This window comes from Prionailurus bengalensis, chromosome C2 (genome assembly GCF_016509475.1).
Source record: "Prionailurus bengalensis isolate Pbe53 chromosome C2, Fcat_Pben_1.1_paternal_pri, whole genome shotgun sequence".
Classification (NCBI taxonomy): domain Eukaryota; kingdom Metazoa; phylum Chordata; class Mammalia; order Carnivora; family Felidae; genus Prionailurus; species Prionailurus bengalensis.
In genome coordinates, this window is record NC_057350.1 from 1,972,196 (window position 1) to 1,993,689 (window position 21,494).

Genomic DNA, 21,494 nt, shown 5'->3' on the forward strand with positions numbered 1-21,494 from the left:
AAATCTATTCTGTCACCCTCTGTATTTTGATTGAAGAGTTTAGTCCATTTACATTCAAAGTAATTAATTGATAGATATGTATTTATTGCCATTTTATTGTTTTGTGGTTGTCTCTGAAGATTTTCTCTGATCCCTTTTTGTCTTTCTTTCATGGTTGAGACTTGCTGGTTTTCTTTAGTGATGTATTTGGAATTCTCTTTATTCTTTTTTATTTATTAGTAGGTTTTGACCTACATATTTATTAGTAGGTTTTGACATATGGTTACCATTAGGTTTCTATATAACCTCTTCTGCATATAGCAGTTCATCTTAAGTTGATGTTCATTTAATTTTGAACCCATTCTTCTTCTTCTTCTTCTTCTTCTTCTTCTTTTTTTAATTTTTGAGAGAGAGAGAGAGAGAGAGAGAGAGAGAGAGAGAGAGAGTCTGTGAGTGAGGAAAGGACAGAGAGGGAAGGAGAGAAAGAATCCCAGGCAGACTCCATGCTGTCAGCGCAGAGCCCAGTGTAGGGCTCAATCTCATGAACCATGAGATCATGATCTGAGCCAAAATCAAGAGTCAGATGCTTAACTGACTAAGCCACCCAGACACCCCATGAACCCATTCTTTACTCCTCCCCATATTTTAGGTATATGTTGTTATATTTTACATCCTTTTATTTTGTGAGTTCCTGGACTGACTTTTTACAGAAATATTCATTTTTTTTTAAATTTTTTTTTTCAACGTTTATTTATTTTTGGGACAGAGAGAGACAGAGCATGAACGGGGGAGGGGCAGAGAGAGAGGGAGACACAGAATCGGAAACAGGCTCCAGGCTCTGAGCCATCAGCCCAGAGCCTGACGCGGGGCTCGAACTCACGGACTGCGAGATCGTGACCTGGCTGAAGTCAGACGCTTAACCGACTGCGCCATCCAGGCGCCCCTAGAAATATTCATTTTTTACAGAAACATTCATTTCTACCTTCATACTGCCACTTTTGGTCATTCTTTCCACTCAAATAATCCTCATTAGTATTTCTTGCAGGGCTGGTTTAGTGGTCATGAACTCCTTTCATTTTTGTTTGTCTGGGAAACTCTTTATATCTCCTTCTATTCTGAATATTAGCCTTGCTGGATAGAGTATTCTTGGCTGAAATTCTCCCTTTCAGCACTTTGAATATACCATGCACCTCCCTTCTGGCCTGGAAAGTTTCTGCTGGAAAATCTCCTGCTCGCCTTAGATGTTTTCCCTTTTAATATAATTCTTCTTTTATCTTGCTGCTTCTCATATTTGTTCTTTATCACTGTATTTTGCACTTTTAAATACAATATGTCGGGCGCCTGGGTGGCGCAGTCGGTTAAGCGTCCGACTTCAGCCAGGTCACGATCTCGCGGTCCGTGAGTTCGAGCCCCGCGTCGGGCTCTGGGCTGATGGCTCAGAGCCTGGAGCCTGTTTCCGATTCTGTGTCTTCCTCTCTCTCTGCCCCTCCCCTGTTCATGCTCTGTCTCTCTCTGTCCCAAAAATAAATAAACATTGAAAAAAAAAATTAAAAAAAAAAATACAATATGTCTTGGTGTGGATCTGCTTTTGTGGATTTTGTTGGTGGTTTTCTGTGCCTCCTGCATCTAGATATCTGTTTCCTTTCCCAGACTAGAGAAGTTTTCAGTTATTATTTCTCTGCCTTTTTTTCTCTCTCTTCTTCTTCTGGGATCCATATAATATGAATTTTATTACATTTTGTTACATTTCATGGATTCACTGATTTCCCTAAGTCTATTTTCATGTTCCATAATTCTTTTTTTTTCCTCTTTATTCACCTTCGTTGCTTTCCATTACTCTGTCTTCTAGGTCATTGACTCATTCCTCTGCTTCTTCCAACCTGCTGTTGATCCTATCCAGCATGTTTGTCATTTCATTTATTGAAACTTTTATCTCTGCTCTTATACTTTATCTCTGTGTTAATGGTCTCACTGATGTCCTCCACTCTTTTCTCAAGTCCAATGAGTATCCTTACGATCATTGGTTTAAATTTTCCATCAGGCACGTTACTGATATCTATTCCTTTTAAATCTCTTGCCGTGACCTTGTCCTGTTCTTTCATTTGGGACAAATTTCTCTGTCTTCTATTTTGCCTAAGTCTGTGTGCCTGCTTCTGTGTGTTAGGAGTCACTGTCCTGTTCCTAAAGGTAATGGCCTTATGAGGAAGAGGTCCATTAGGGCCCCTAATGTAGTGTTCCCTGTTCCCCAGAATCTGATGCTTCCAGGAGTGTCTCTGGTGTGTTCTGTGTGTACTCTGCTGTTATGTCCTGGCCACTTTATCTTTCAAGCCAGTCATCTCTAGCCTCTCTTTGCCTGTTGTGGGAAGTGTTTGGTTCCTGACCTGAATGTGGCACATTTTAACGAGTTGTGCTCTGGCCTGCTTGTGAAATGAGACCTGTTGTCACCACCACCGGAACCAAGGTCTTGCAAAACTCCTGTGTTGGGAAGTGCAGTGTGAGCAGGGGTTTGGGCTGGTCTTCTAGGGGAGGGGAAATGTCATGCTGGGACTGTGGTGAGCATGACTGGGAAGGGTGGTTCTTCTGGAACACGGGGGAATGAGGCTTGGTGTAAGCAAGGTAGATAGCCAGTGTCAGCACTGGGCTGGTTCCTGCAGGTGGCCCTGTGCTTTTGATGGAGGTTGTAGGAGGGAGATGGCATTGGCCAGTTCCTTTGTTCACAGAGAAGTCTCTCCGTGAATGCTGCCTCTCTTGGATATGCTTCTAGATGAGCAAATAATATCCCCACTGTGTGCCCCAGGTGCTCTTCAGATTGCTGTTTCCATGCTGTATGTCTGTGGACTGTTTGCCTGTCTTTTCTCCAAGAGCAACCCAGTGTCCTCTGCGCTCTCCCAGAGACAAGTACACTGATCTTTCAAACTCCAGGCTCTGAGCCCCACTGGTTGTAAGAATTCATGAAACTTGGGCCCTTTCACTTTCTAAGCCACTTGCAGTGGGGCTTTGTTTCCCCCGTGTGCTTCCCTGTGTGTTAGTCTGTCTCTCCCCCTTCTCCACGACCACTGTTCCTTTCCCTCTGCAATGGCCACGATCTGTGTCTCTTTCAAACCACATTTCTGCACATCCTACCTTCTTTGATGTGACCTTTTCTCTCCCATTAGTTGTGGGGTTTGTTCTGCCAGTCTTCAGATCAATTTCTGGGGTATTTAGGATGACTTGATGGTTATCTAGTTGTATTCATGGGACAAGGCCAGCCTGGGGTCCTCCTACTCCAGTACCATCTTCCCCCCTTCTTGAGTCTTCAGTTTTAGATACGATGTGAGTTTCTGTTGTGGAGGAAGGCCCTTTCTCATATTTTCCACCAGGTCCATAAAAAGTTCCTTTTCCTAGAAGGCAGCAAAAGTTGGTCAAATCGGTGTCAAATCTGTATCATTTTAACCAGGGTGTATTGCTCATAGCCAGGTCTGTGTAGTGGAGCCAGGCTTAATTTCCTCATTTCTACATGTTTTGCTTTTGCTTGTGTTTTTCTGTTCTTAGAGTTAACAATTGCTTCTTATGTTTATTTGCTTATTTCTTTGTGTACCTATCATTAAATCATCCCCAAATCCTCTGACTAATGTATCCCCAAGGTCCACTCAAGAAGGTTGAACATATTGGGTAGTCTGCCAGCTCCATTTATTTTGTGGAAACATCTCTCCAAGAACTCTTTCTATTTGTGGACTGTTGTCTGCTGTCTATTCCCTCAGCTGCACGTGTGTACAGGTGTCATCCAGGGATCTCCCCTCACCATTGTCTTTGGATTTTCCTCCATATCTCTCCTACCATGAATCTCTTATTTCCTGAATGTGGTGTTCTTTTATTTCTGGATTTATGCCTTTTTTTGAGGAAGCACACCCTCTGGTAGCTTTCTGAAAATGGGTGCATGGGAGATAAGTTTTTGAGTGTGACATAACTAAAAATTATTTTATTTATTCTCCACTTATTCTTGATTAATAATTTAGCTGGGTATAGTCCTCTGGATTGGAAAGGTTTTCCCTTAGAATATTTTTTTATGTATATTTATTTTTGAGAGAGAGAGAGGCAGAATGAGAGAGGGGAGGGGAAGAGAGAGAGGGAGACACAGAATCCAAAGCAGGCTCCAGGCTCCAAGCTGTCAGCACAGAGCTTGATGTGGGGTTTGAACTCAAGAATTGCGAGATCATGGCCTGAACTGAAGATGGACACCTAACCAACTGAGCCACCAAGGCACCCTTCCCTTATAATATTTTGTTGAAGACAGAATGTTTCCAGAATCCCAAGTGTTCCCTTGTGCTGTTTCTCCATTAACCCACCTCCTCCAACGAGTCGCTATTCCACCTTATCTCTGCCTGGATTGGTTTCGCCTCTTCTGCCTACTCCTTGGTTTATGGCTCTTTTTGTTCAACACAGTGTCTGTGATAAGCATCCATGTTGCTGCAGATTCAGTAGTTCGTTCTTTTTTTGCTGTGCCATAAAAGTTGTTACATTAAACCTACTATGTGTTATTGATTCACTCTCTTTCCCAGTGATGGAGTTTGGATTGTTTCCAGATTTTGGCTAATATTAATAATGCTGCTATAAAAATTCCTGTGCATTTTGTTTTTGGTGGACATATCTGTCAATATCTCTTTAATGAGATTCCATGAGTGGGATTTCCAGATCAAATGTTAGGCACAGGTGCAGTTGAGCAGATATATTTTTTTGTCCAATGGCTTTCTAAAAACATTTACATTCCCACTGACCAATCTTACGACTTCTAGTCACTCTGAATCTTTTATAAAAGAGGTATTGTCAGTCTTTTAAAATTTTTACCCATTTTGGAAAGGGTGTAGGGATACCACATCATTACATTAATTTTCATTACCTGATGAGTAAAGCTGCTCATTAAACATTTGGATGTCTTTTCTTGTGAGGTGCCAGTTCAAGTCATTTGCTTGTCTTTTTGTTAAAAGTAGGATTATTTGTATTTCTCATTGGCTTATAAAAATTTATTATATATTCCAAATATGAGTTAGTTGTATGTATGCAGTGGTGTGTGATAAATGTTTAATAATTGGCTCTCTATAAAACAAAACAAAACAAAATGAGCCCTGATTTGTTGCATGTCCCTGCTTCTGTGCTGTAAACACACCACAGCTACCACCATGATGTTCTGAGCACAGACCTGGGAAGAGCTGATACATGTGTGCTTCAGCACTCCATTGGATATGGGCATTACACAGGACTCTTCCTAGAGGGGGTTTCATTTCCTCATCCTCTTGATGGCGTCCTTTTAAAAGAGTCAACTTCAGGAGCACCTGTGTGGCTCACGATCTCACAGTTTGTGGGTTCGAGCCCCACGTCGGGCTCTGTGCTGATAGCTGGGAGCCTGGAGCCTGCTTCCGATTCTGTGTCTCCCTCTCTCTCTGCCCCTCCCCTGCTCATGCTCTGTCTTTCTTTGTCTCAAAAATAAATAAACATTAAAAATTTTTTTTAAATAAAAAAGTCAACTTTATTGAGGTATGATTACATACTGGAATGTGTATCCATCTAAAGTTTCCATTTGTTGCGTTTTGGGAAAATCTGCCCTGGCATGCCCACTGCCATGAGCAAGATAGAGAACTTTTCCACCATCCCCCAAATTTCTCATGTGTTCTTAATCCCACCTCCTTTTAGCCTTGACCTGGGAAATTCCAGATCTCCTTCCCATCTAGGTTAGTTTTGTCTTCTCTACAGTTTCACATAAATTAAATTACATTGCACCAACTCTTTGGGTTTGACTTCCTCCCCTGAGTGTATTGAGATGTATAAACATGTACGTGATTGCCTTCTTTCTGTGCTGAGTAGCATTCCATTGTGTGGATATAACACAATTTGTTTATCCACTCAGCTGTTGATGCACATATGGCTAGTATGAACATTCGTGAGCAATTCTTCATGTGGACTTGTGTTATCTTTGCTCTTGGATAAACAGCCAGGGGTGGAATGTCTGGGCCACATGGTTGGCATATGATTAAGAGACTGCCAAACCGGTTCCAAAGTGGCTGTACCCATCCACGTTCCCACAGGCACACGTGTACGCTCTGGTTCTTCCACATCCTCCCTGACACTCGGGGTAGTTAGACTTTCTGACGTGTGGCGTAGACTACCCTGAGTTAGTCTAGTTAGTTAGGCGTCCTAATGGATGTGTTGTGGTTCATGGTGTCCTTTGACGAATAGGAGTTCCTAATTTTAATGAAGTCCAACGCAGTGATTCTCTCCTTTTATGTTTAGTGTTTTTTTAATGTACTATTTCCAGTCTTTGCCTACCACACATGGTGAGGATATCCTCCTGTGTGTCCTTCTGGACCTCCACTATTTCACCTTCCACATGAAGCCCTAAGATTCCTGCCTCCCCTCCATTAATTGTGTGTGTGGTGTGAGGTAAAAGGCAGTTTGTTTTGCTCGTACGGAGAGCCGGTGGGCCGGTCTCACCACTACCCCGCTGAACCGCAGTGACATCCTGATTGGGGATCAAGTGGCACTGGGGGTGAGGGTCATTACCAGGCCCCTGGGGGGCCCCTTCGTCTGTAAGTCAGATCCACATCTGGATCTTTGTGCTTTGTGTGACAGATAGTGTCGCCTGTCCTTTCAAGTTCGCCTTGGATCCCTACCTTTTCAAGTGTCTTAGCTTTCCTGACACTGATTTCAGGGATGATCTTTTCCTAGACAGTTACCCCTTTGCCTAAAAAGTTTGATTGTGTTGACTTAAAGATGTATATTTTTCTATAATTTCACATTTTCTCCATCGCCTGTCGTGTGCCTGTTTTCATATTCAATACCCATTATCTCTCTTTCAGGTTTCCAACATTTTTATTCTTTTATAGACCTTTTAAAAACACTCCGTTTTCTTGATTAGATCTACTATTGCTTTTTCTGTTTTTAACTCATTAATTTTATTAATTTGTTTCTTTTTTTTCCTTTGGAAGTTTTTTTTTTTTTTAACTTTCTGAATTGAAATCTTACTTATTGTAAACTTTGCTTATTTTCTGCTGTATGTCCTTAAGGATTTGGTTGCCCCCTGAATCCTGCTTCACTCAAACCCCCAGGCTCTGAGATGTAGGACTTGGCTTCCTTTATGTCCTGGGAACTTGCAATTGCGTTTCTGTTTCCTTTCCAGTTTGAGAAAGCAACTTTAAATTTTCCCAATGAAACTTCTATTTATTGCTCTAAGTTTGTCTTACTGAATCTGGCTCAGGAATTGGTCTATGTAACATGTCTTTACTTTTCTGCTAGTATTTTGATTATAAAATATTTCAAAAAGCATAGAAAATAATATAATAGACATCCACGTACCTAGGAATTAACAGAAATCTTAACCTTTTGCCATACTTACAGAATATTCCAGATGCCGTCAACACCCTCATGTGCCCACCACACCCCCTCCCTTGGGGTAGCCAGCCCCTGTTTGGAGACTGGTGTTCACACCCCCCCCCACACACACACCTTTGTAGTTTTAGTAGAGTTGTTTACAGTCGTGAAGACAAGATACTCCTCTGTGCTTTTAACCTTCCGATGTGTGCTCTTCTGCATGGATCGGTTGCAACGTGATTCTTGTTCTCACTCCATGTTATGTTTTTGAGACCCATTCACGTCGATGTGTTTCTCCGGTTCGGTCCTTTTAACCGCTACATGCACTTCCTTTGTGTGCACACGTGCACTCTAGCTGTCCATTCTCCCGCCGAGGAGTGCCCGCTGGTTTTTAACATTGACGCCTTTTGAACTCCGTGAAATAACCCACGTGGGGGTCAGGTGCAGCCTGTGAGGTCTTCTCCAGGAGAGCCACCTTGGGGTGTGCACGGACTCGGCCTCTCCGGGTTGTTACCACTTTGCCCCGAAACAGGAGGACTGTCGCCGGCAGCACTGAACAGAGAGCCGTGCTTGTTGTCAGACTTGGACATTTCCGCCAATCTGACGGGGGGGGGGGGTCCCCAGGATTTGGTGATTTGCCGGGGGACCTCGCACGACTCAGCACACACAGCACAAAGGCACACGGGGAAAAGTCGAGGGGCACCAGGCACACGTTTCCAGAGCCCCTCCCAGTGGAGTCATACAGGATGCGCTTCACTCCCCAGCTAGGAGCTGTGACAACACATGTGATGTGTCGCCCCCCACTCCCGCCCCCACCCAGGGACCCATCAGAGATCACGGTTTCTATCAGGGCCCGGTCACATGGGCACCCTCTGCCTGGCTCGTACCCAAATTCCAGACCCCCAGGCAGAGCAGGTATTCAGCACAAGCCATAGTATTTGCACAGTGTACGCCCACTGGGGCCCTCCTATCACCTGGGTGGGAACCCCAAAATCCACATTCCCAGACAACAGCCAAGGGCTCATGCTGTGAGCAGGCCTAAGGGCGGCCGTGCCGGGCCTGCGGTGCTAACTCCCAACTACACAGGGCCCGTGGCATCCATCCTTCTGGAGTGTGGGGGCTGGAGACAGTCTGGGTCCAGGGAAGTCGCCCCGAAAGGTGGCTCTTCCCCGGGGTGGATCACTCAGCCCTTTTGTCCTTGACACTGTGCTCTGTTTTGGACACACACGTAGCCAGAGGCACCGCCTCGACCGCCGAAGGCCAGGAACATGCGGGCCTGGGGAAAACCACAGGCCGCGCTCGTGGGGGATGTCAGGCAGGGGTCTTTGTTGGAAAGCACAGAAATGCATCCTGGTTAAGTTGATAAAGAAAAGAATTTATTGGAGGAACCGATAGCTCGTGGGATGAGGGACGATAAAGAAACCAGCTCGGGAATCAGTGGGGGAGCAGGGGCCACACAGGGTCCAGGGGTGACGCTGCGGGTACTGTATCTTCTCTCCCTCCGCTCCACATACGGTCCGAAGGCTGCGGGAGGCCCGGCTGGGGTCACTGCCAACCCAGGCTGAGGAGGCAGGGCACGCTGATTTGGGAAGTCAGCACTTGAGCAAACGAGTGAGCTGTTTGTAGGAGGACAGATGCAAAATGGGGTTGGTGACCGGTGTCCACTGCAGGGACCCAGGAAAGGGGACCTGACACCTGTCTCGGTGCTTTGTAAAGAACCCACAGTGTGTGGAGGGGCTCTCGAGATTCAGGACGCCCTTAAAAAGATCGCTCAGCGGCAACACTCCTGGCCCGAGGCAGGGGTGCAGCAGGCAGGGCGGGGGCACACAGGGCGGCAGAGCAGGGACACGCAGGAGGCCGGGCGGCAGCAGGAGGAGGCAGGGGCGCAGCAGGCGGGCCTGCACACGGGGCGGCAGAGCAGGGACACGCAGGAGGCCGGACGGCAGCAGCTGGGCCGGCAGAGGGAGGCAGGGGTGCAGCAGGAGGAGGCAGGGGCACAGCAGGCAGGGCGGGGGCACACGGGGCGGCAGAGCAGGGATACACTGGAGGAGGGTCTGCAGCAGGGGCTGGGCTGGCAGCAGGAGGAGGCTGAGCAGGGGGAGTCCTCGCAGCAGACAGGGGTGCAGCAGATGGGCTTGCAGCATGCAGGGGTGCAGCAGTCTTCCTGGCAGGGGGAGGAGGTGCAGCAGGACGGCTGGCAACATGAAGAGGTTGTGCAGGGGGAGTCCTCGCAGCACACAGGGGTGCAGGAGAAGAGCTTGCAGCAGACAGGGGTGAAGCAGACGGGCTTGCACACGGGGCGGCAGAGCAAGGACACGCAGGAGGAGGGTCTGCAGCAGGGGCTGGGCTGGCAGCAGGAGGGGGCTGAGCAGGGGGAGTCTTCGCAGCACACAGGGGTGCAGCAGACGGGCTTGCAGCAGACAGGGGTGCAGCAGACGGGCTTGCAGCAGTCTTCCTGGCAGGGGGAGGAGGTGCAACAGGACGGCTGGCAGCATGAAGAGGTTGTGCAGGGGGAGTCCTCACAGCAGACAGCGGTGCAGCACACGGGCTTGCAGCAGACAGGGGTGCAGCAGACGGGCTTGCAGCAGACAGGGGTGCAGCAGACGGGCTTGCAGCACACAGGGGTGCAGCACACGGGCTTGCAGCACGCAGGGGTGCAGCAGTCTCCCTGGCAGGGGGAGGAGGGGCCGCACAGGAGGGTCAGGCAGGGGGCCGGGGCGCAGCACGGGGGCTCGCAGCAGCTCTCTGGGCAGTCGTCCACCTGCCAGGAGGAGTCGGGGCAAGAGTCCGAGGATCCGGGCAGGCAGACGCGGCTGTCATAGCTCAGGTCGCTGGAGCAGACGGACAGGGTGGACGCGGCCATGGCGGGGGCGGTGGGGCTGTAGGAGGGAGTGTGTGTGTGTGTGGAGTGTGTGTGTGTGAGTGTGTGAGGAGTTCCAGCTGTCTGTCGGCTTTTATACCTCCCGGCTGCGTGTTGTCCCAGCCGACGGCTCACACACCTCCTTCCTTGTTGGTGTTTGCAGCCCAGGGGACTCTCATTAGTTTCAGGTTTATGTTTGGTTCTATGAGATGTTGCTTAGCTATAAAACTCCTAGTACATTTTTGAGTCTGTTGACGCACCCTGAGCATCCAGAACGTGCGTTGAGCTAGAAAAGGTGTGAGTGTGCAAATACCATGTTCTGTGGCTGCGTAAGAAATCCAGATATTCTAATTCCTTCTGCCCTTTTGAGGCACGTGGATGGGTTTTGCGCTCACGGGGGGGATCCGCTTGTCAGGGTGGGACAGCTTCCAGAGTGCCAGGCTAGAGGAACCAGGGTCAACGGGGGCGTGCGGCCAGAACTTTCCTGGTCGTGACCCCCCGGAACTCTGTGTGGTGCCTGAGGGCACTGGTCAGGTGGCAGGCAGGGAAAGGTGGGACAGTCAGGTGTCCTTGGGTGGCCGTGCATGCCCCTGTCCTCTGCCTGAGCACTCACTGAGGCCGGAGATGCCATCTGTCCGTGGCCTTCTGATTCCCACTTGCATTTACCCCAAACGCTGTGAAGCGTGAGTACAAACGGACGCCCTGTTTTCTCCCTGAAGAAAGCGTAGCCTCAGCTGAGCCTCTGTATGGAAAACAGTGACTGCTTTTGTGCTGATCAAATCCTGTTGATTTTCTTGATTGTGAACTGAAAAATTCCTCGGGTGACTGCAGCCAGCAACGTCATGCGGGCCCCTTCCTTTCTTCTGCAGATGCTATCCAAGTGGCCACCACGTGCTTTGGGGGTCCTCTGCTGGATGAGTTTCCATCCTCTCCGGTCCTGGAACCTTCCAAGCATGAGTTTATTCACTGTGGAGCCACGGCCTCCCCACCGTGTGCTGGAAATGTGGGCTAGCACCAGAATTGAACCTTCAGTGGGCCCTGCTGGCCGGGCACAGGGAGCCTTGTGGGCCAAGGAGGCAGGCTCTCGGTGCCCTGTGATACCAGAGAGAAGCCAACTCAGCAGCAGGGCAGGAGAGGCACCCCGGTGGGAGGGCCTGTGATGCCCCCGCCCCGGGAAGTCCCTGGGCTCAAATTCTCACCTTTCCCTCCGCCCTTCTCTTTCCAGCAATGGTTCTTACCCCGGTGAGAGGGGTTCATGACAGTCCAGGAAGGGGTTGTGAGAATGTGGTTAAACTGCGGGCCGAGTCGTCTTTCTGTATGTCTCGAGCTATAAAAATAGGATAGAGTCGAGCCTGGCATCCTGTGCTCAGGCCCCTCTGGAGGTACAGGAACTGATCCATAAGCTGGACGCGCGTGGCCGAGCAAAGGAGCGGAGGGAGGGGGGTGTTTGCCTTCCAATATGCTCCTGCCGAGGACAGCATAAAATACAAAAACGTCTGCGTAAAGCCTTTGATGGCTGCTGATGACACTCAGCATTGAGAGTCAACAGGTGGAGATGGGGTGACTTCTGAGAGGCGAGCTGGCATCTCTGAATGGCTTTTCCTGAGGTACCACTGATGAACCTTGGTGTGGGGTTCGAGGGGAAGTAACTAGCACATAGTGAGGCCGGCAGAGCTTCTAGAAACCTTGGGGGGGTGGAGAGAACTGTGGCAGCAGAGGCAGCACGGACTCTAGGGGACAAGCCTAGATCAGTGGCGGGCACCAGGGGGAGCCCCAAAGCTGCAGGTTAAACGTCCAGGCATTTGGCATGCTTTCATGCCATGTGGGAAAGATGCTGAGGAAGCCAGCAGAAAGCCAGGACAGCCTGAGCAGAGCCTTTACAGCCTCAACCAAGGAGGCAACGACTCTGATGACTGGCCAAGGCGGAGTGGCTCTGGGTGGACCTCTGGACAGCTAAATCCCAGGAGCAGCCTCACGTCAGTGAGTCCCTTGCCCCCACTCAGGCCACCAGCCAGAGCGAGAGGTGAAACTCTTCGGAAGGAGACAAACTCATCCACAGCAGCCAGAATTTTTCATAGACGATGTCAAACATTCAATCAAGAATTACAGTCACGCCAACAGAAAAAACGGATGATAGAAACAAACCTGAGATGACAGGGGTGGAGTCCTCGGACAGAGACTTGCAAAACAATGGTGGCGAATGTGCTCAGGGAAACGGGTGTGACACCGTAAAACTGAAACACGCGTGAAGAGACAAGTAGACATTCTAGACTGAAGAGAACAGGAGCGGCGTTTATCGACTCTTAGGTGGGTGTTGCGGTAGCACGGGTGGCGGAAGGGCCAGACAGCGGGAATGGAACAGTGGGGCGGCGTGTTTAAGGGCAAAGGAAAGGGCTGCGCAAGTGGAATATTGCTCCCCAAGAGCGCCACCCAGAGGTGAAGGTGCCCCAACACATCGCCAGACCAACAGAAATGGAGCACGGGCCACACCAGAAGATCCACTTTAAAGTAACTCCCAAGGGAGGGTTTCGGGTAGGACGGTGAAGGACAGAAATGCAGGAAGGTTGAAGAGAGCCTGGAAGGGGAAACAGAAGCACAGTTGAAGTGACAAATGGCCCACGTTTCCATTCACAACGTTACAATATGTATTATATTTACAATTTCCCGTGGGCTCTAAACTGTAAGTGGAAATGAAACCACGCATCATGAGAAGGACGAGGCCCTTAGGCTGTTGCTCTGGAAGCGGCCCAAGCGCCCAGGTCCCTCAGACTTGAATGTCCCAGGAAGGTACGCTGTGGCCTCTGGGGCAGCCGCCGAGACAATCCCCAAACCGCATACAACTAGTATTGAGTGAAAGACGGGAGATAAGTGATAAAAAATACCCAAAGCAGTCAGGAAATGAGTTTTAAATTTTTTTCCATGTGTATTTATTTTTTGAGAGAGAGAGAGAGAGACAGAGCATGAGTGGGGGAGGGGCAGAGAGGGAGACACGGAACCCGAAGCAGGCCCCAGGCTCCGAGCAGTCAGCACAGAGTCCGATGTGGGGCTCGAACTTACGAACCGCGAGATCATGACCTGAGCCAAAGTCGGACGCTGAACCGACTGAGCTACCCAGGCACCCTGGGAAATGATTTTTAAAAGGAACATAAAAATTTGAGAGAAATAGAAGACATGCACTCAGATAGTAGACATAAACCCAATTATCAATAATGAAATTAAATGTAAAGTATTAAACAGTTCGATTTACAAAGAAGGACCGTTAGTCTGCATGGAAATCATGGAAAACCTGTGTGCTGATTCCAAGAGCTAGGTCCTAAATATAAGGGCACAAGAATGATGGAAGGGCAAAGATGGGAAAGAATACAAGTCAATACACAGGACAGTGTGAAGTTCTACGCAGCTGCAAACTAGAAAGAGAAATCGTTACATATTCAGGGGAGCTGCACGTTGTATTAAGTTACGAAAAAGCCAAGTGGGTAGAACACGATACAGTCTGTATTTTGAAAACGGGTACACACAAATCCATTCTATGCGTATGTACACATGTAGAGAGAGAAGAGATGTAGGGAGGAGGATGAGGTGGATAGAGTCGATCTCATTGTTCGTGGATTCTTTATTTGTGGTTCACCTACTCGCGAAAATTTACTCGTAACCCCAAATCACTGCTTGTGACGTGTGCACGGTCACGCGAGGACATGTGCAGAAAGCCCCGACCTTGAGATGCCGCCACACACCCCCGGCTGACGTGGAACGAGGCGGCGCCTGCCTTCTGGTTTCAGCCCCCAGATGTGAGCGTGTCCTTTCCACCGTGTCCTGACCTCTAGTGCCTAATCCCCAGGGGAAGAGGCGCTTGAACCACAGAGAAACCCCCTAACGCGGTCCTCCCGCCAAGTGAGCACTGCCCTGGGGCTGCCCCGGCTGGTGCCCCCAGGACGGTCTCAACACACTTACCCGACACCCTCCACCCCTGCTTGGAGACCCAGGGCTGGAGCCTTGTCCATCCCACTCCCGCTCCCCTGGGACACAATGGGACCCGCTCTGAGTCAGATGCTCTGGGAGATTTACGAGCTGCAGACAACATCCAGGCAAATAAACATCCCTAATGCAGCCTGGGAGCCGGAACTAGAGGCTTGTGGGGCCTGGGACACAAGAGCCAGGAGGGTATAAAAGTCGTCAGCCTAAGGCACCTCACACACTCTCACACACACTCACACACCCACACCCACTCCCTCCTCCAGCCCCACCGCCCCGCCATGGCCATGTCCACCCTGTCCGCCTGCTCCAGCGACCTGAGCTATGGCAGCCGCGTCTGCCTGCCCGGGGTCTCGGACTCCTGCCCCGACTCCTCCTGGCAGGTGGACGACTGCCCAGAGAGCTGCTGCGAGCCCCCGTGCTGCGCCCCGGCCCCCTGCCTGACCCTCCTGTGCGGCCCCTCCTCCCCCTGCCAGGGAGACTGCTGCACCCCTGCATGCTGCAAGCCCGTGTGCTGCACCCCTGTGTGCTGCAAGCCCGTCTGCTGCACCCCTGTGTGCTGCAAGCCCGTCTGCTGCACCCCTGTCTGCTGCGAGGACTCCCCCTGCTCAGCCCCCTCCTGCTGCCAGCCCAGCCCCTGCTGCAGACCCTCCTCCTGCGTGTCCCTGCTCTGCCGCCCCGTGTGCAGGCCCGCCTGCTGCACCCCTGTCTGCTGCAAGCCCGTCTGCTGCACCCCTGTCTGCTGCAAGCCCGTCTGCTGCACCCCTGTGTGCTGTGAGGATTCCCCCTGCTCAGCCCCCTCCTGCTGCCAGCCCAGCCCCTGCTGCAGACCCTCCTCCTGCGTGTCCCTGCTCTGCCGCCCCGTGTGCAGGCCCGCCTGCTGTGCCCCTGCCTCTTCCTGCTGCCGCCCGGCCTCCTGCGTGTCCCTGCTCTGCCGCCCCGCGTGCCCCCGCCCTGCCTGCTGCGGCCCTTCCTCAGGCCAGTCCTGCTGCTGATGGGCACGTCCCCCCAGGGCCAGCTGGGCTCAGGTCCCACCTGGTGACTGTGGTCCTCCTGGCCACCCCTCAGTCAGTCCTGACCTGTGTTAGGTGGCTGCCCCCACCCAGGACGGGGTCCCCCATGTGTCCACTCTCCTGACCTGACCTTGACCTCCTGCCTCCCAGGAACGCTGACCCCGTGGCTTCCCGGGACTTCTGCTCCCAGGAGGCACCTGCACCTGTTCTGGGTCACCTGTCCTTCCCTCCCCCTTTCTCTCCTCAGGTCACTTGACCTTGACTCCTAACCTGTCAGTACCTCCTTGGGTACCCCAATAAACTCACTTCGCCAGCTGATCTGCTTCCTTTCATCTGACCCTCATGGGGGTGTGGGGACCCCAGAGTTTTGCCCAGACACGGTCTCTTCCAGCCACAAACATTTCTAGGAACGAGGGACTGAGCAGTCCCAGAGGCGGGCCTAACTCCTGTGGGCAGGGCCACGGGTGGGACTCATGCCCTGGCCCAGGAAGCTCCGTGCCTGTGGGCCCAGTGCCCAGGGCTTCCCAGGCTGGTCACCTGCACACGGGTCGTGGCCTGGCCCGTTTCCACCCACTGCCCCATCCGGGCAAACCGGCCCCAGACAAGCAGGCCTGGGGCCTCCAGGCTCACAGCCTCTACAGGCCTGGGGTCGCCCTGTGGTCCTCCCGAGGGCTCTACCCATTTAGCAGAAAGGTGATGGAGCGGGGCAGACGGTGCTCCAACCTCTCAAAGAAATCGACTAGGTTTGAAACAAAGTATGAGGGTGGGTGGCAGGGCCCCCAGGTGGTCCCGGGCCAGACTCTGGGGGCCACCATCTGGTAGGCTAGGCTCCGCCCAGGGGGCTATGAGGCACACGGAGTCCTCCCTGTGAACTGAGGACCCCATCAGGCCACGATGTACCGAGTGCTGTAGGTGACAGTCCACTCTGATGTCAGGATGACATTGGCCGCACGTGAGGGCACCTGCTGACAAGGGTGGAGATATGCAGGAAGTCACCCACCAGGGTTCCAGAGCTGTTGCAAACCCGGGACCAGCGTCCCCTACCGGTGAAGGATCAGATGGACTTCCACCCTTCCTGAACCCCCCACGGGGACTGGGTGTCGGCCCCCTGCCCCCGCGCTGCTTCCTCTCCCCGCGGCTGTGGCCATGGCCAGAACCCACGAAAGGAGCCGCTGCTGTCCCCAGGACCTCAATCTCCTTCCCTGAAACCCTGCCACCTTCCACCCCATGCCTCCTGCCCTGCTTGCTGCATTTTCCTTGCCCAAACCCTTCTCCCCACTTACCAGTGTTTTGCTAATACTTCCATTAAAATTGTCTTTTTGAGGTGCAATTTACATGTAATCAGATGTACCCTATTTCATTGTTCAGTTTGACGAGTTTTGAGAAAGGTCTTCATCTTGCAGCCTCCACTTGTGTCAAGATTTCCCTCCAAAGGTTTCTTTGTGGCCCTTCCCAGCCACCACCGCTGGCCACAGCCGGGCACCACTGCTCTGCTGTGTTACTAAAGGAGTGCCTTGAGAAGAGGCAACACTATGCGTGCCCGGGGTCTGGCTTCCTTTACTTGTCCCTTTGTTGTGGATACTCGCCGCGAATTCCTTTTTAATTGCAGGGTCATGTTTTATTGAATGGATCCGTCACAGTTTGTTTACCCATCGAAGTACATTCGGGGTGTCTCCAGGTGTTTATGATTATGGGTGATCCCACTGTAAACACCTGGACTCTGTGTGCTCTCACCTCTCTTGGGTCAATACCTAGGGGTAGGCTTACTGGGTCCGTGGCCAGGGCAGTGGGCACAGTGATATTTGCATCTCCTGCTGACTGATCTGTGGGGGTCGGTCAGTGGCTCACCTGCCTCTTTCCCATTCGGCGAAGCATCTGTTCAAATCCTCTGCCCATTTTCCATAATTGGATTGTTCGAGTTCTTATTCACTGTTCAACTTAAAAATTTTTTAAAATGTTTACTTATTCTTTTTTTGAGAGAGAGAGAGTGCGAGTGGGGGAGGAGGGGGAGGGAAGGAGAGACGATCTGAAGCAAGCTCGTGCACTGTCAGCAGAAAGCCCAACGCGGGTCTGGAACTCACGAACTGAGAGATCATGACCTGAGCTGAAGTCAGACGCTTGTCTGACTGAATCGCCCAGGCGACCCTTATTAATTGTTAAGTGTTCTTTGTGTATTCCTGGTACGATGCATTTGTCATACATGTGTATTGCAAATTCCTCCACCTGTGGCTAGACTTTGCATGTTCTTGACTGTGCTTTTGGAGAGGCTGGCATCTTTAATTTTGATGAAATTCAATGAATTTCCTTTCTTCGGTGGTGCTGAGAAATCTTTGTCTACATGCAGGGTCACGCCGGTTTTGTCCTGTGCGTATTTCTAGAAACTCCATGGCTTTAACTTTTATGTCAAGTTCTATAATCCCTTTCTAGTTAATTTTTGAATGTGCTGTTGGTTGGTGAGCATCATTTGTCGAGAGGACTATCCTTTCGCCATTGAAGTGTCCTTGCCAAAAAATCCATTGGCCGTGTGTATGTGTGCGTGTATTTCTGGACGCTGTTCTCTCATCTTCTTCTGCATTTGTCCTTGCACCAACAACACGCTGTCTCCATCAGTGGAGCTTCAAATTAAGTCTTGAATTCCAGCACTTAGTCAACCAATTCCTCTTTCCGTTTTCAAAATTGGTTGGCTATCCTAGGTCTGTTACATTTCTGTATCGATTTTAGAATATATTTTAGAATCAGCTCATTGCTTTCTGAGGAAGAAGTTGCTGGGATTTTTATTGGAATTGCATTAAACTTGTAGGTGAATTTGGAAGGAAGTGATATTTTAACAAAACCAAGTCTTTCAGTTTATAAACATAGTATATATTTCCAGCCACTTAGGATGACTTTTTTCCACAATATTTTGTCATTTTAGTAGATAGATGTTGTACATATGTTAAGTTTCTCTATCACTTCACTTTGCAAAGTTTTAGATAATGGTTTATTTATTACATTTCCAGGTATTCATTGCTAACATGTAGAAATTTAATTAATTTGTGTGTATTTACCTTGTATCCTGTAACCTTGGTAACTACACTTATGAATTCTAATAGCTTTTTTGTATATTCCTTAGGACTGGGCTTGGTATTTTCTTGGTGGGAAGGATCTTAACTATAATTCAGTTACTTCAACTGATAGAGGGCTATTTTGTTTTTCTGTATCTTCTTGTATTCGTATTTATAATTTATATCTCTCCAGTTATTTGTCCATTTCACCTCAGTTGTTGAATGTATCAGCAAAAAATTACCTTCTTCTTTTATTGTTGTTTTTAAAAATTCTAATGTTTATTTATTTTTGAGAGAGAGAGAGAGATACACACAGAGCATGAGCAGGGGAGGGACAGAGAGAGAGGGAGACACAGAATCCGAAGCAGGCTCCAGGCTCTGAGCTGTCAGCACAGAGTCTGACATGGGGCTCGAACTCATGAACCGCAAGATCATGACCTGAGCTGAAGTGGGACGCTCAACCGACTGGGCCACCCAGGCACCCCTTTTATCATTCTTTTAGTGGCTATAGAATCTCTAGTGATAACCCTTTCTTTATTCCTGATATTGTTAATTTATTTCCTTTTCTTTCTTTCTTTTCTTTTTCTTGAGTGGTCAAGGTAGAAATTTATCAATTTTGGTGATCTTTCAAAAAATTAGACTTAGGTTTATTAATTTTGTCTCTTGTTTGTCCATTTTCTATTTGGTAGATTTCTACACTTCTCAATTATTTCCTTCCCTCTACTTATTTTGGGTTCAAATTGTGCTTCTTTTGTAGCTTCTTAAGGTAGAAGTTTAGATAATTATAGACCTTCCTTATTTTCTAATATAAATAAAGCCTACACATTTCCTTCTATATATTGTGTGAGTTGCATTCCATAAAGCTTATTTTTATTTTATTTAAAATATTTCCAATTTTCCATTGTGATTTCTTCTTTGACTCATGGACTATCTTGAAGTTTGTTATTTAATATCCAAATATTTTTCAGTTTTCCAGATATCTTTCTGTTCATGATTTCTGATTTTGTTGTGGTCAAACAGCATTCTCGGTATGATTTCAATCCTATTAAATATACTAAGACTTGTTTTATGGCCCAGCATACGATTTATTTTGGTGAATGTTCTATATACACTTGAAAAAATGTGAACTCTACTATTGTTGGATGGAATAAATGTCAACAAGGTCGTGTTAGTATATATTGTTTCTCAAGCTTTCCATATATTTCTCAATTTCATCAAATTTGGAAGAGTTTTTTGGCCATTATCTCTTTAAATATTTTTTGTCTCCCACCACCTGAACTTTTTCTCAGGTACTCTAATTATATGTATGTTAGACCACTTAATATTGTTCCTCAGATCACTGAGGCTCTGTTAATTTAATTTTTTTTTCTTACTGTCTTTTGTTTTGGGTAATTTCTCTGATTATGTCTTCTAGGTCAGTAATCCTTATACTGAGTGTAAACTCATCCTTTAAATTTTTTATTGTTAATATTATGTTTTCCAGCTCTTGGAGCTCCATTCAGTTCTCTTTTGTACCTTACATTTATCTCCTCATTGTGTTCATTTTTTCCTTGAAATCCTCGAACATATTTATCATAGTTGTTTTGACTACCTTGTCTGCTAATTCCATCAACTGTTATTTCTGGGTTTATTTCTATAAACTGTTTTGTCTCTTGATTATGAGTTAGGTTTTCCTCTTCTTAATGTTTCTAGCAATTTTTATTGGTTTCTGGATTTCAATTAAATAATGTTGTCATACTGTTGACTGTCGTACTTTGTTTCCTTCTTTTAAGGAGTGCTGGGCTTTGTTCTGTCTGGCAGTTACGACCTGTGGGACGGCTTGATAATTGTGATGCTTCTATGCTTGTTTCTACATTTTGTTACGGCAGATCTAGAGAGGCCTTTATTCTCAGGCAGGTTTAGCACAACTATTATGTGATTTCTGGGATCTGTACTGAATGTCTCTGGTACTCAATGAGGTCTCTCCACTCTGGTTTTTTGGAACTCCAGTGTCTCTCAGCCTTGCATAAGCTCTGGGAATTGTTCACCTTCGAGCTCCATGGTTATTACTATCCAGCCTCATGGGGTTCTGAGCTCTGAATGAATGGCTTGGTATCAACAGTGGTCTCAGGGGGTTCCCATGGAGCCTTTTGCTGTATGTTTGCCTCTTCTCCTGTGTCTGCCCTCATAAATTCCCAGTGCCTCAGCCTCCTTGACCCTGATTTCCCCCTCTTTAGCTCTACAAAACACAATGCTGATAGCATTCCCCTCCATGTACTGTGGCCTAGAGACTCTCTTGGCCCTTGAGCCTGGGCAATTGTAGGGTTCACCCCCTCTGCTTTTCTTCTCCCAGGGATCCAAGTTCTGCACTGTCAGTTGTCCAATGTCTGAAAATGGGTTTCTTGTATCCTTTGTCCCATCTTCTACTTATTTAAGGTGGGAGGACAAGTCAGGTCCATCGTGACCCAAAGCAAAGCCCCACTCCTTGTTTTTGAGACTGCTGTTTCTTTTCTAGTCAATCCCTTGCTTCCCTCTTTGACTATTCAAGATCTTTCCTGACTCTGAAACTGAGTCTGCCTTTTTCACTCTGGGAAATGCTCCAGCTAGACTCAATTCCAAACTGACACATACCTGCTGCCCAGAACTGGAGCATGCAACCAACAGTCTCCCTGTAGAACTCTCATAATGGGTGCCGGAGCCTCAGCCTAACTTTTCTGGGGTTCCAAGCTCCATGAGAAACATCACCAACCCCACATCCCAACCAAGGTTCGGTGGAGTCCTGTTTGCACATACCCCAGGGTAAGTATATCAAGCCCCAACTGAGGGCCCCATATGTGGAGGCAAAATCCAGATTCACAGCTAAGAATCTTGTGGGTGAGAGTGGTCAAGGGAGGCGCTTGGACTTTCGTCCTGGCATTGCTGATGGTTTCTAGTGAGTAAATGAACAGAGGGCATTTCTAGGAAGAAATGGGACATGTGTAAAGAGTCTGAAGCCAGTCTGAGAGGCAGAAGCATGTGCTTATTTATGGGCCTTACAAATTCTCCAGGTTAAAAAAAAATCAATCAGACTGGTCTGTAAGGGTCCAAAACAAGCTAAGGAAGTGCTTCATCTGGTGATAATGAATTTCACAGATCAGGGTCCATTCAAGGGCATGGGAACACTAGGTCTTTGTTCCAGGCTCTGAGGATGCAGACAGGGGGCAGGCATCCCAAAGGTGCTGGTCTCTGTGCCTAGTGAGAAGCACCAGTTATTCAAGGGGGTAGATATGACCTCTAGTCACGGTCTTTGTCTCTTGAGTCATCAAC

General features: G+C 48.7%; 2 protein-coding genes across 2 annotated transcripts; one reads left to right on the forward strand and one right to left on the reverse strand.

Annotated features, from left to right (window-relative positions):
* Positions 1 to 8,674: 8,674 nt before the first annotated feature.
* On the reverse strand, positions 8,675 to 10,258 carry LOC122491089 (keratin-associated protein 10-12-like). Its single transcript, XM_043593437.1, has one exon. It carries the CDS (start codon positions 10,181 to 10,183, stop codon positions 9,092 to 9,094), a length of 1,092 nt encoding a protein of 363 aa, XP_043449372.1. The 5' UTR covers positions 10,184 to 10,258; the 3' UTR covers positions 8,675 to 9,091.
* A 4,133-nt stretch (positions 10,259 to 14,391) lies between these two features.
* LOC122491095 (keratin-associated protein 10-7-like) lies at positions 14,392 to 15,481 on the forward strand. Its single transcript, XM_043593445.1, has one exon. The coding sequence runs from the start codon at positions 14,434 to 14,436 to the stop codon at positions 15,145 to 15,147; it is 714 nt and encodes a 237-aa protein (XP_043449380.1). The 5' UTR covers positions 14,392 to 14,433; the 3' UTR covers positions 15,148 to 15,481.
* The last annotated feature ends 6,013 nt before the right edge of the window (positions 15,482 to 21,494 follow it).